The 12,566-nt window shown below is 53.6% G+C and overlaps 1 protein-coding gene across 3 annotated transcripts in view; it reads right to left on the bottom strand.

Annotated features, from left to right (window-relative positions):
- The window catches only part of Atos (atos homolog atossa), a 33,928-nt gene that overhangs the window by 4,042 nt on the left and 17,320 nt on the right, over positions 1 to 12,566 (bottom strand). The window contains exons 2-9 of one of the 3 annotated variants that reach the window (XM_076428746.1): positions 6,237 to 6,741; positions 5,637 to 5,851; positions 5,256 to 5,476; positions 4,930 to 5,152; positions 4,259 to 4,424; positions 1,345 to 3,829; positions 950 to 1,271; positions 436 to 635 (exon numbers count right to left, since the gene is read on the bottom strand). In XM_076428746.1, the coding sequence (XP_076284861.1) occupies positions 436 to 635; positions 950 to 1,271; positions 1,345 to 3,829; positions 4,259 to 4,424; positions 4,930 to 5,152; positions 5,256 to 5,476; positions 5,637 to 5,851; positions 6,237 to 6,297 (3,893 nt within the window). In that variant the 5' untranslated portion in view covers positions 6,298 to 6,741. The remainder of the gene's footprint in view (positions 1 to 435; positions 636 to 949; positions 1,272 to 1,344; positions 3,830 to 4,258; positions 4,425 to 4,929; positions 5,153 to 5,255; positions 5,477 to 5,636; positions 5,852 to 6,236; positions 6,742 to 12,566) is intronic. The other 2 variants (XM_076428748.1, XM_076428747.1) reach the window with 2 other exon arrangements.

Genomic DNA, 12,566 nt, shown 5'->3' with positions numbered 1-12,566 from the left:
GAGGGTTAGTTGTGAGTCAGCGACAGAAACGGACAGCGGACAAAGAGCAACAGCGACGACACAAGGAAAGAGGAGCCAACTATCGCGGGCTACCGAGTGCGAATACATTCTCAACTTAACACTTTGCAGTCGGAGATTTCCCTCGAATCATTTGCCAGCAACTCGAACGCATTTCTTTGTTATTTACGGAAATGACTGGTTTATTTAAATGCGATTCGAGTGCAAAGGGTTAAATTCTCGTTTCGAGCAGCAGAGTATTCGTGATTTGATGAGCGTCGCTGTCGGTAGCCGCGTCATCTACTAGGAACACTGGTCGTGAAACCTTTAAAACTTTAATCGAAGAGGAGAGAGGCGTGCACCTCCACCGCAGCTAATTAAAATTTCAAAGTTCAGAGGACGGTACGGGCACAATTAGATGTTTTGTTGTGTACGCACCTAAGATGAACGAGGTAGCGTAGCGTTTTGTCCCGCAGTGTTCTCTGGCGTAAAAAAGTATGAGATCGTGGCGGCATATCAGAAAGGTCGTATAGTACTACGAACATCTTAACGACTGTACCCAAGGGATTCAGAAGCGTTACTTGAATAGTACCGCTCCTTGGTACTTGGTAGCCCTTTTTGCCCAAATTAATATGTGCCTATGCAAAAAGGAACAAGTGTCTATTCAGATCGTCGTTCGGGTCACACATACTAAAATACATAACTCAACGCGGAACACGCTGCCGTTTTATTTCGAACAGGATTCGTAGAAAAATGACTTTCGGGTCATAAACGAAAAGAAAAGGCTGTATGGTAGATACGTCCTTTCTATGTAATACGGCAGCGCGATCCTCGTGGAAAATCGGTAGTAAGTAGAAAAAAAAGAGGATAAAAAATATCAATTTACAAAATCAAGTAGAACGATAGAACAAACGAGGAGGAGAAAAGAAGAATAAGGATCATGAATACGTACGAGATAGGGTGTAGAAACTTTATCATTGTCACCGAGTGTGTAAAAGAACACGGTGACCGAAAGCTTTCGATGTTTCGGGCAGAAGGAACCGCTCGCGCCCAGCTCCGCCGTGAAACCGTGAACCGTCGACACAGGTTCGAGTCTTCCGTTCAAGGCGGATTCCTCGAAGCTGCCTAGGAGAGCGTGACTCTGCGGTCTGCTGCGAGACGTGGACCGCCTTTTCGGTGTCTCCTCGCCTTCGCCAGCATTCTCGGCCTCCCTGTCGGTCTCCTCCAAAGAGACTGCGCCTGGACTCGGCGGGGTGTTCAGCTCGAACAGTGCGCTGAAACGAGAGACGCTCGGTATAAGATATGTTCGCTTCAAACTATTGATACGAGCTTGTAATAGAATGGTACCTTCTCTTGGACGACACCGAGTTCAAGCTACTGTCATAGTCGAAGCAACAGCTGCCCCTCCTCAAGGGTGCCGGGCTAGATGTGAGCGGCAGGCCGGTCCTGCTATGGAACACCATCGAAGCCGCGTTTTCGAGAGATCTCCGGAATCTCTCTTGCTCGATGGCAGTGGGTACTACCCTGTCGAGGGTTTCGTCCTCCTCCAGGATCGCCGTGTTGTCCTTCGCGTTGCTCCGTGACTTGGCGTCCTTGGCCAGCTTCGGGACAACCTTATCGTCCTCCTCCCTCTGCTCGCTCGCCGTGCTATCCTCCTGGTTTGTACTGTACAGTCTGTTCTGCCACATGACCGTGGCCGGATCGTCGCATCCGGCGCAGCTCTCCTCCTTGTAATTTGTACTATAGGTTCTCGAGTTTTGATGTGCGCCATTTGTACTAAGCTCTGAAGGATCGGTGCACGCCTCACTCATCCTCTCTATCTCCTCGAGTTTCGCGAAGTCGATCCGCCGCTTCGCCTTGGTGTCCCTCGAGCTCTTTGGATCGTGCAAACACGGTTGCACGTTGTTGTAGGAGAACGTCAGGCGCTGATAGGCCGCGGGCTGCTCCGATTCTTGACAGCCGTTCTCCGCCATCACCTTCTTGTCCTGCTCCTTCTTGAACAGCTGCCGGATCCGGTTGAACTTCTTGTTCAGAGCGACGTGCAGCGACTTCTCGTCCTCCAGCGTAACGGTCCTCGGTTCCAGGCACGTTCTCTCGGCGTCCACCATGCCCCGAACGGCGTTCTCCGTCTCCTTCGTGACCGTCGACGACGCAGACCTCAGCTTGGTCCCGCTCGAAACCTCTGGCAGGTTCCTTCGTTCCTTACTGGTTCGTAAAATTGCTCCCAATAGTATGTCCGCTTTGTTCGACACGTTCTGCAGACAGTCCACCGGCTCGTTCGACCGTTTCTCGGTGTTGGTGCACTTCAGGGTCGACAGGTCCTCGGAGGACCCGCCGTTCAGCTTCTCCTGCTTCTGCGAGGGATTATAGATATTCTTATTGCCATAGATCTCGCCGATGTGAGTCTTCTCCAGAGCTTGCTGGTCGTTCTTCCGACACAGTTTGTGGCTGCAGCCCTCGCAGGCCTTGCCCCGGATCACAATGTTGTTCGTCGAGCATTCTCCGTTCTCCAGATTCACGTACTTCTTGTCGGAACCGTCCTCGACCGACTTCTCCGATCTTTCCCTCCTCCTGACCGTCTTCACGCTGGTCCTCTTACGGCTAGAGGGTGTCCTGGCCCGTAGCACCGCCAGTACCTCGTCGAACTCCCGCTGACTCAGCTCCAGATTGCAGTTCTTGAACTTCACCTCGGCCCCGTGCTCCTGGCTCTTCAGGTTCGTGGTCTTCACCTTGTTCTCTACGTAGCCGCTGCTCGGCGCAACGCCCAGCACCCTTCCAGGCACCTTGGCGAACCATTCCAGGAACCCACCTTCCTCCTTCGCCTTCTCCTTCTCCTCCGGGAATGTCAGCTTCGACATTAACTGGCTCAGATCTTTCCCAGACCTGGTCTTGTTGTTAGCGGCTCTGTCCAAGCCAGACTCCGGCATCTCCTGTCCACTACACATCGCTGCGGACACCTTGTTCGACGGCTTGGTGCAGCTCTGATGCACCATGCACATCGAGTTCAAGGACTCCTGCTTCAGCCGATTATTCGTCGACGGTCCAGGATTTGACTCGTGGAACGGACTTGGATATCTGAACGGAGGGAAGACTATATTCGAGTCCTTCGACACCGCCGTCTTGCAGGTTCTCACGGAATCGTTGAAGTTGTAATTGTCCTTGTTCCCGCGCAAGCTCTGGAATGCGCACTTGCTGTTCGCGGTGCTGTTGTTCCAGGACTCGACGAAGGACCATGGCAAGGAGGAGTTGAACGGTATCAGGTTCTCGAACAGCCCGTTCTTCTCCGGCGGCTTGCTCTCCGCGTCTTTCATCGTCTTCTTGCCGCTGCCTTGCGCGTCCTTCTCTAGATTGCACTGCTTTTCCTTCAGATTGCTCTGTTTCGCTGGCTCCGGATCCTCGAGCGACCTCTTGTACCGCTTCTCCACGTTCCCGTCGCGATCCTCGATGCTCAGCTGGGACTTGAAGCAACGCTCCAGGTTATCAGCGTTCAGGTTGTTGCGATTCCTGACGCCGTTCTCCTCCAGCTTGCAGCTCTGTCCCTGGACAGCTTTGCCGCGGTTGTTCGAGATCTCGGTCGAGCATTTCGGATAGCTGGAGCTCTGACTGTCCTTGGTCTCTTGCGTTATCGACTCTTGCACCGACGGCAGTGGCATCGGCTGCACCGTCACCATGGTGACGTCGGTTGGGCCGCAAGGCAACGATCGTCGTCGCTTCCTCTCGCCGTTGGGTCTGGGAATCGATGGCGAGGGCGGCGAAGCGTCCTCCTCCTCGCAACGGCAGTGATGTTTACCCAGCTTGTCGCAGGATGTCTGCATTCTATCGTCCATCAGAGCTGCCCAAGAAAAACAGACTCGTTTCGTCACATTCTTCAAGAACCCGTGGCCTTTTCGAACAAACGTCCTGTCGCCCAAACGTTGCAGCCAACTAAAACGCCCAGGGCACGGTGATCCGAGGTACCTCTTCGTCGAGGGAAGTCATTGCCGAAACAATAAAGCTAGTTCTGCAACGCTTGCGAAACGCCGGGACATTCCTTCGAAAAGGATACGTCTTGCATCTGAAAATCTCGACAGCGAGAACTGTATTGAAACAAGCTGGAACCTGCGCAGCTGTGCGTAGTTAGATACGGAAAAGGAGAACGGTTACGAAATCTAAGCGAGATACTGGCTCAGCGAATTTTCATAGGCAAGACAAGTGAAGATAGCATCGCGTCAGAGGATTGCGACCGATAAAAGTTCGTCGGGGCTCTAATGTATTTGATTACCAGGCAGTACGAGGCCCTCGGGGTTCTGGGAAGCGCTGGGGACCGGGATCGCCTTGGTGGGCGTCAGAGCTCTGGCGACACCCTCTTCGTCTTTCTCTTTGATCGGATGCAACGGGCAGGTGAGAACCGGCACCTCCTCCATCCTCGGCAGTGCCCACACGGTGACCTAAAATTCACACGAGAAATCCTCTTCAGCTTCATTAACCTCCGCGCGACGAGAGTACGCTCGACCGGGACACCGTTGGCCACTCGGTGTGACTCATCCGCTGGTTAAAAGTAGGCATTCGTTTGGTGTCCTCGACCACCAGAATAGAACCGTGGATGGTACTCGGAGTACGTGAACGGCAGTGAACCACCGTGCGGATTACATGGGCGGTTCGAGGAACATTGACCTCGGCTGTCGCTCTCGGACGAGCTAGCGCGACGTCCGCGTCCGTCGACGAAGACTTCTAGTTTCTGTTTTTTCGAGAGACTCTCCTTTCCGCTAGTAGATCGCAAGCTTCGAGAAAAATCAGTTCAAAGTTTTGCTTCTTCAAAGAAGTATAAAGAAGGGACACGTTACAAGAAACTGTTCAGGCGGCGCTTACAGGATCTCCGGCAGGGTAGCAAGCCTCGAGTTGAAAAATCTATCTCTCTGCTACCGAGTCTATCTGACAGTGCCGTCCACCTACCTTTATCGAATTTCCATCGCCGCTGCCAGCCAGAGGGAAGGTATGCTCGACAGGAGTCTCGCGGAACTTCCTCAGGTTCTCCTCGTTGTACGGAACCACCCTAGTCGTGATGTAGCTCGGCTCAGCACCGTTGCTTCGGGACCACCAGGCTGCGACTTGACTGAAGTGAAGCCGGGAACGAACCGCTTGGTACAGTCCGTAAAAGTTCATCGTCTCTGGACTCCTATTGTTTTTTTGTACGAGTGAGTTAGAGGCGTGCGCTATCGAGGGAACAGCAGAGGGAGAGAGAGAGAAAGGAAGACCAGAGGTCTGGTTGCGCCACTCACTTGCTGGGAACGACGCAGATACACCAGTACTCCAGCAGCATCTCCGACGCGTGTTGCCATGGTGCGATTGATAAGGACGGCACGGTGCTGATCGGATTCTTGTTCCTCGCTTTAGCCAAACCGCACGGACAGTCGCTGCACAGCATCACTTCGATGCACAAATACGAGCCGATCGCTGTACGATCGGCGATCTCTCGTACCAGTAGAAGGTATCGATTGCACTGGACAGACGAAAACATGCTGACGTTAGTTCACCTTGTCCCGATTCTTTACACTTTGCACTCGACTGGTCCTTTAAGGGGATATCGTGAATCTACTCGGCGATGTCCCTCTTTCAAGTCGCTTTAGAGTGCAAGAGTACAGTGAGAATGATTCGCTTACCAAATAATTATCTTCCTCGCACACATGATCGTTGGAAGCCGCCTGCATGGGCGCCGCACAGTGTGGGCCCTCTTTGTAACCACGTGGAGGGCCCTGAATCCTCCCTTCGGAAACAAGGACTCCAAGGGCTCGGAACACGCTGAGAATGCCACCCCGACCGCCAACCCCATTCGGGCTGGGAATGCCTCCTATCACCGCGCCTAGGCAGTGCATACCTGCAACAGAGAGAAAATTAGGTCAGCGGTTACCGATCGCAAACAGAACTTCGATCCGCCGAGTCTTTTTCAGCGAACCGACGTTCGACGTGGCCGTGAATGGGCAGAAAATTGAGTCAGCGGTTCTCGAAGTTTACGGGAGTTCCAGACACATTGCAATTATCTCTACCGTGTGCTATCATGGGAGGAAAAAAGGAAACAAAAAGGTTTCGGTGATCGTGGGTGGAAAAAAAGATTTAATGGCAAGGGGTTAATCGGTTTCCGGTGGCGTGGGACGAGGCAGATTCGTAGACTCGGCGAATCTTAACGCGCGTGGGCCCCTGGAGAGGTGAAAAGTCGGTCTAGATAGAAGCTAGCTGGTCGGGAACCAACCGCGATCACGAACCTGCGCGCGTTCTCCTTCTGTGGAAGCAGTGGCCGACGCACTGTAACAGGATCGCCGACATTTTCGAGACCCGGTCTCGGGGGAAAGAAAACTGGAACGATTTGACCGCCGCTATCGTCGATCTTAGGCGCGCGACGAATCATGCTCGGCTACCGCTTCACGAGAGATGTCTTTATCAGGAGAACGAACTTTGCTCTCCGGCTCGGCCCTTTTCAGGTGGAACGCGTCACCATTATCATCCTGCTCGAGCGTACTCTGCACGATCGACGACTCTTTCCTTCTCCTTGTTCGTCGCCGCCAGCATCTCGAACCACGTTGCACAAAGAGGCGACGGCGCTCTCAAAACTTCTCGAAACGATCACGGATTTTCTTGGACGTTACTCATTCCATGAGTCAGTGGCAGTGTCTATTAACTGGCGTAGAGCGTCGCGCGAGAAACTCATGTTCGGAAGCGGATTCCAGGAGGGCAACGCGTCCCCATTGGTTGCTCGAACTCGATGACCCTCTAGAAGCACGAATTGTTCGAGAATCGTTAACATTCGGTCGAAGCCGAAATCACGATTATACGGTATCGAACGATTTCGTAGGACCGGTTACGACGTCCGGCGGGTTTCAAGGGTTTTCCCGTGTCTTTTCATTCGACACCCGATCCGAGAATTCGTCGGCCGTCTTCCGCCGGTCATTATGTAAAGGTGAATACGCACAGGAGGGCGATGGGCATTATTTATAACTTTGCCCGCCGCCATACGCGGCGAAAGCGACGAACCGGATTGGCTTCCTCGCCGCCTTTCCTCCGAGCGTTTCAGTGTTCAGTCCAACGAGCACAGAGAGCTCTCCTCCACGCTCCTCCGAACGGAAACACCGAGAATTCCACGGGAAATGCAACACCGGCCGGTTTCGTGGAAAATCCGGCGGGTTTCGAGGACGGCTGCCCACTCTCTTCAATTAGATCAAAGAAACTGGACGGTTTCTAAAAGCGAACCGACGTTGCTCGATCCGTTACGACGCGCGACAGTAACTTTAGGGCAACACCTTTATCCACGAACATATTTTCGACCCCCGTGGACTCCCCGTTCCGGGGACGGAGAGCCGAAACGCTCGAGATCGCGAAAGACCGCTCGAGCGCGCACGGGAACACGGACTAAACGAGGGCTGAAGAGAAAAACAGAATTCGCGAAGCGGTGCACGTGGGATCTGGCAACGAGGGGGGCGAGATTTAGGCGACACTTGGACTCGAAAGGCTGGCTCGACGATTAGCCGAGGTTTTTTTGAAAAAGACCGTGCGCTCGCGGAGCCGCGAACCGCGCCGGAGCCGACGCGACGTGGAATTTGAATAAAGAACCGAGAGAGCGCCGCGCTGGTGCTGGCGTAAGCCGGCACACGTTCGTTCCTCTGTGTGCGTCGAGGGTCCGTACACAGAAGGGAGAGCTTGTGGGGCTCCACGAGGGTGATCGTACTCGCGTGTCATGCGCAAAAACTTCAACCCTCGGTGAAGTCCTTCGGGAAAGACGGAGAGCGAGAGCGTGCGAGCTAGCCCGGAGAGGAAGCGGTGCAAGGATTAAGGGAAAATCTCTGGCTCGAACATCTCCGATTAAACAACCGTCAAGATGTTCGTGTTAATCCGTAGTTATATCGAGATCATCGAATCTCGGGACACGCGCTTCGGGTGAACACCTCTGGTCCTGATATCCTGACCGTCGAGCCAATCGGCAAGGATACTTTAAGACGATCAGCCGGCGACGGAGCAAAAAGAGCATACCTTTATACCGCTTCTAATCGGGTCGTCCGATAGTCTGGAATACTCGATAATCCGCCCGCGAGAATCTTGTTAGCGCCGGGGACTGTCTGAGTTTTCCTCGTATAATTAGTTGCTCTAAATCCAGTAAACAGCTGACCAGCTGTCGGATTCCCGGCAGAGGCCGTGCCAGAAACGCGACGAAATTACCGTGCATTAACACGATTCGGACGCGAGGCGAACAGGTAGCGAGCTAATTAATTTTTTGGCGGATAGCGAGTCGGTAGGAGCGTTTCATTTCGAACGGGACCGTCGTTGCGGTTTCGGAGAGCCATTGGAAAGCCGACGAGGGATCAACTCGACGAGCTAAAGCCGGAGGCTGACGAAGGCTCGGGCATGTGGCGACGTCGCGGGAGGCTGAGGGAGGCTGAGGGAGAGGGCCGATGCTCTTCCGATGCAACTCGGTGCATGGTTACGGTGCACGGTGCGAACGCGCCGGCTGGTCCAGCTGGGAAAACATCAGTCCGATGGCGCCGCTGTTATCCGGCCCGGAGTAAACAAGAATTATTCGGGTTTTTACGTTGTCTCGTCGTTGTTTCGTTGATACTGGTTGCGCGTAATTGCACCGACCTTGATGCAGCCCCCGATCGCGCCTCACACCGCTGTTCCATTTTAACGGAAGAGAGTATTCGGTCGCGAGGCTGGGAATTCCTTTGAGAACGATCCCTTTGTTCAACGATAAGGCGGGAAAGCCGCGGAGAGGACGGAGAGGAGGCTTTCGTGGAGACAATGGCACCGAGAGAGCTCATTGCGAGACCCGCTCGCGCAGAATGTAAACTCGCGAGAGCTGCGGTGGAAGGCTCCGCGAGGCAGTCGGCCAACAAACAGATACCCAGAATTAGTCACTAAACGACTATCAATTATCACGATCCGCGACTGCTCGACCGTTTCACCGAGACTGGATCGACCGCGAGACGATGTCGCGCGTTGCGAACCGAGATCGAGACCATCCGAGTGAGATTCACTGGGACCGAGGAGGCACTGCCAATTTGCTTCTATGCACACGACTTCTGTTAAGCAGCGGCCAATGTGGAGCGCAACGTCTCGTCTCGGCTCTATCGCTATCGATCGCCGCGTTTCATCGCCGGAGAAATTTATTCCTCGTCAACGTCGCGGAGCTGCGGTCAGACGATGAAGGATCCTCCGAAATTGCATTCTCTTAGGCGTTCGGCTCGGAAATGTATCAAAGATGCTAAATGCGGGCTATATTTGTTGCATTAGCATAACGCCGACCACCGTTCGCGTCGTAAACGCTTGTTCGCAAACTTCGCAAATTCCTCCGCAAGGAGAGAATTGATAAACGAAAGGTGTGATTTTCTACTCGTCGCTTCGAAGTATCATCGGGTTCCGTTGCTCGAGGAGGAAACGAGCGTCAACTTCTGCACACGCGAGGACGCAGCGTGAATTTTATGGTTGGAACGCGCCTGTAAATGCATTAACAGAATTACACGGCTTCCGGAGCTTCGGGCGCTCGGCTCTCGCTCACCGCGCTCGCGAATTGTCCGTTAATTATTTTCGCGACGCGTCTTTTTGCAGTTTCCAGCGGCGAAGACGCGAAATTACAGTCTTATCGGCATCGAGACGACCTCTCGTCGCCGTCGAGATAACGCGGAGATAGGCGGAGATCTTGGCCTGGGTCAACTTGTAAATAATTCGGGAGCGATTACGCGATCGACCGGTCGAAAACAATCGTCGACGTTGCTCGGTCTCGTCGTGTCGCGAGGAAAACCGCCGAGAGCGAATTCACGGTTATGTAAGGTAATTAATTCGCAACGATAACGTGGAAACACGGCCGCTGATTAGAGTGAATGTGCAAATGCGGCGACACGCGAAACAACACGGATTGGAAACGTCGGGCGCCACGACGTGCGCGCCAGTATAGAACGAACAAACGTATCGCGTGCGTTATTGGAAAAAGTAATCGGTCTCTGCCGGCTGTCCCCGTTATTCGTTGATCGCTCATTTGCGTTCGCCTCTCGCCGAATCGTTTGATGCGACCCGCCCGCGCGTCATCGCGAACACGTCTCTGATATTGCTCCGCCAAAAATAATAACGATACTCGCTGATCTTGTCAGTGGTCCGGATTTATCGCTGCAAATGGAAGTATGACGCGCATGCCTGCCTTTTCTTCTCTTAATCGCTCGTGTTTACACGCTCGATGAAGGAAATCATTGATCGGGACGAGGCCGTCTTCTGTTGCTACCGGTCCGTTACCAATTAGCTCGTTAGCGTGCCTATCTACGCTAGACCGCGCCTCTGGGTCCTCGTCCAGCGCGATCAACTAAATCATCTTTCCTCGAATGCGACATCAACGGGGATTGCCTTTTGAGGCACTCGGCTGACTCCGCTTGTCTGAGCAAGACTTTCGTAACGCGAAGAACGTTTTCGAAATGAAACTCGAAGACCCGACAGAAGTAACTTCTCTCTTTAGTCCCAGAGGGTTTAGAAGCTCTCCGTAGCGCGCCGGCTCCCGTTCGCTGATCCAGCATCAACGCGGAGCCAGCTCGAGAGGCTCTATCTCCTCTAGAAAGTCGTTCTGTTTGCAACTTCTTCCGTGACCCGTACTGCTCGCCGCCAGTTCCGGCAAACAGACAACCGCGCGACGTTCAATCGTTGGTCGGTCAGTCGCTCGAGGATAACGGATCCCCTTGACGACTCCGCTTTTAGAGAGTTCCCTCCCGGGGCAGAATCGTCCGAGGCGCCGCGCCGCGACAAAAATACAGGGGATATTCCATAACCTCCTCGAAGCGAGTTTTCTCGTCGGTGAAAGTGCCGGAACGATGATCCTCCTCGGCGAGGCGATTTACGCTTTCGCGTCCGAGCTTTTTGCCCGGTTTCGACCGGTCCAACCGCGATGAGGCTCGGCGAGCAATTGTATCCGGGATTAGCGACATCGTTGGGATCATCTACGCCGATCGAACGCGGTCTCCCCGTTATCGCGACACCGAGTCGAAACTCGGTGGAGACGGTGTTTCTCGAACGGCGAATCAACATTTTACGAGCGTGAGAGTTTCCCAGCCCCTATTCGGTATCGACCGGACCGAATATGTACGGTGCAATCAGTCGCCGGGCTGAAAAGGGTAAAATGATTGCGACCCGCTCGCCGAGCGATCCTATAAATCTTGCCGCGTCACGCGTCGACGGTGCTCTCGTCGGGAAGATCCGAGAGCTCCCCGGGACTGTGATTTTCTTATTTCCGTGCCCCAGGATGTACTGCATAGGAAATCAGAAGTGTCCGTTCACCGAAAGAGAGACGGAGAAGGAAGAACGGGTAACCGAGAAAAGAAAGAACGAAGGAACTTATTCCGACAGGCTACATTTTGAATACGCCCCGCCGCAGACGGCTTTAGTTCTCTCATCGGGGAATCGAATGCGAGCGGAATTATGCAAGACGGAAGTAACCGTCCGCCTCGTCGCGCCAGCTCTAACTATTTAATAAGGAACATGTCGGGTCGTCCGCTTTCCTTCGAGTTCCCCGTTCTGGTTGTTCCGTCGCGAAAATTTTCGATTGTTCAATTTTTCAGCCGCTACAATGGCCCTGCGTCCTCCGTCGAATCGTTATCATCCCGTCAGAGCCAGCCGCCGCCGCGCCGTCCCTTCGTCCTTCGAGGAAAGGGTCGTTCCCATCGTCTGCGTCTAGACAGCGTCGTCGGGCCACCCACCCCTTTGATTTCGGGAGCGACGGTCTGGTTTTCTCGGGGGCTGAAGGAACTCTCCGAGCCGCATCGGCTTCGGGAACAACCGAACGGAAAACAAAGAGGCTCGAGATTACGCATGCAAGAACGAACCACTTAGTCACCGATTAATCAACCAGGCCTTCGGGGACAAAAGCTTCGACGCGAGCTGCAGATGGATACTTTTTCCTTCCCGTGATTATTATCGGGCCGAAGCACCTTCGATCGAGAGAACGTCGTCAGCGCGGATAAGATTGCGCTTTCCGATGATACGCGTTCGAAGAAGATGCATCGCCGGATGCATGAAAAGCATTCGGTGCGTGCAGCAATCACGTAACGAACAACAGAAACTATTGAATAATGGAGAGCTGTCGCAACCCCGGCTCGAGTACTTATCGTGCTCGCTCTTTAATTATTGCGCTGCACGAGGGAGCGATTAGGGGGAGCGAACTTTCGACGTTAACCCAGAGAAGGAAAGCGGAGCGCTGCGTTTCGCCGATTCTGGTATTATTTCTAAGCCAGCTTCTTCGGATCGCTTTGTCCCGGATTTCACGTTTTTCCCGAGCCCCTACCATTCCCCGATGATTCACGGTCATTACGCAAAATTCGAATACTGCTGTCTCCTATTTTCCCGTGCGATAACAGAAATTGCGGGCCTCTCCGTCGCACTTCGCGTTGCTCCCTTTTTGCTGACAACACGATAAATTGCTCGCGAGCTATTGTGCAAGCCGGCGTTGATGAAATACGATCGAATTCTACAACGATGCGATCTTTGACCGGACGGCGACAGTGAAAATCAGTTCCTTTGTTATCGCAGTAGGCCGCGCGTAGCCTCTTTACGATCAAAAAGTCGTCCGGTTA

This window comes from Lasioglossum baleicum, chromosome 8 (assembly GCF_051020765.1).
Source record: "Lasioglossum baleicum chromosome 8, iyLasBale1, whole genome shotgun sequence".
Taxonomy (NCBI): domain Eukaryota; kingdom Metazoa; phylum Arthropoda; class Insecta; order Hymenoptera; family Halictidae; genus Lasioglossum; species Lasioglossum baleicum.
The sequence above is the reverse complement of the archived record's forward strand: the minus strand, read 5'-3'. Positions and strand labels throughout refer to the sequence as shown.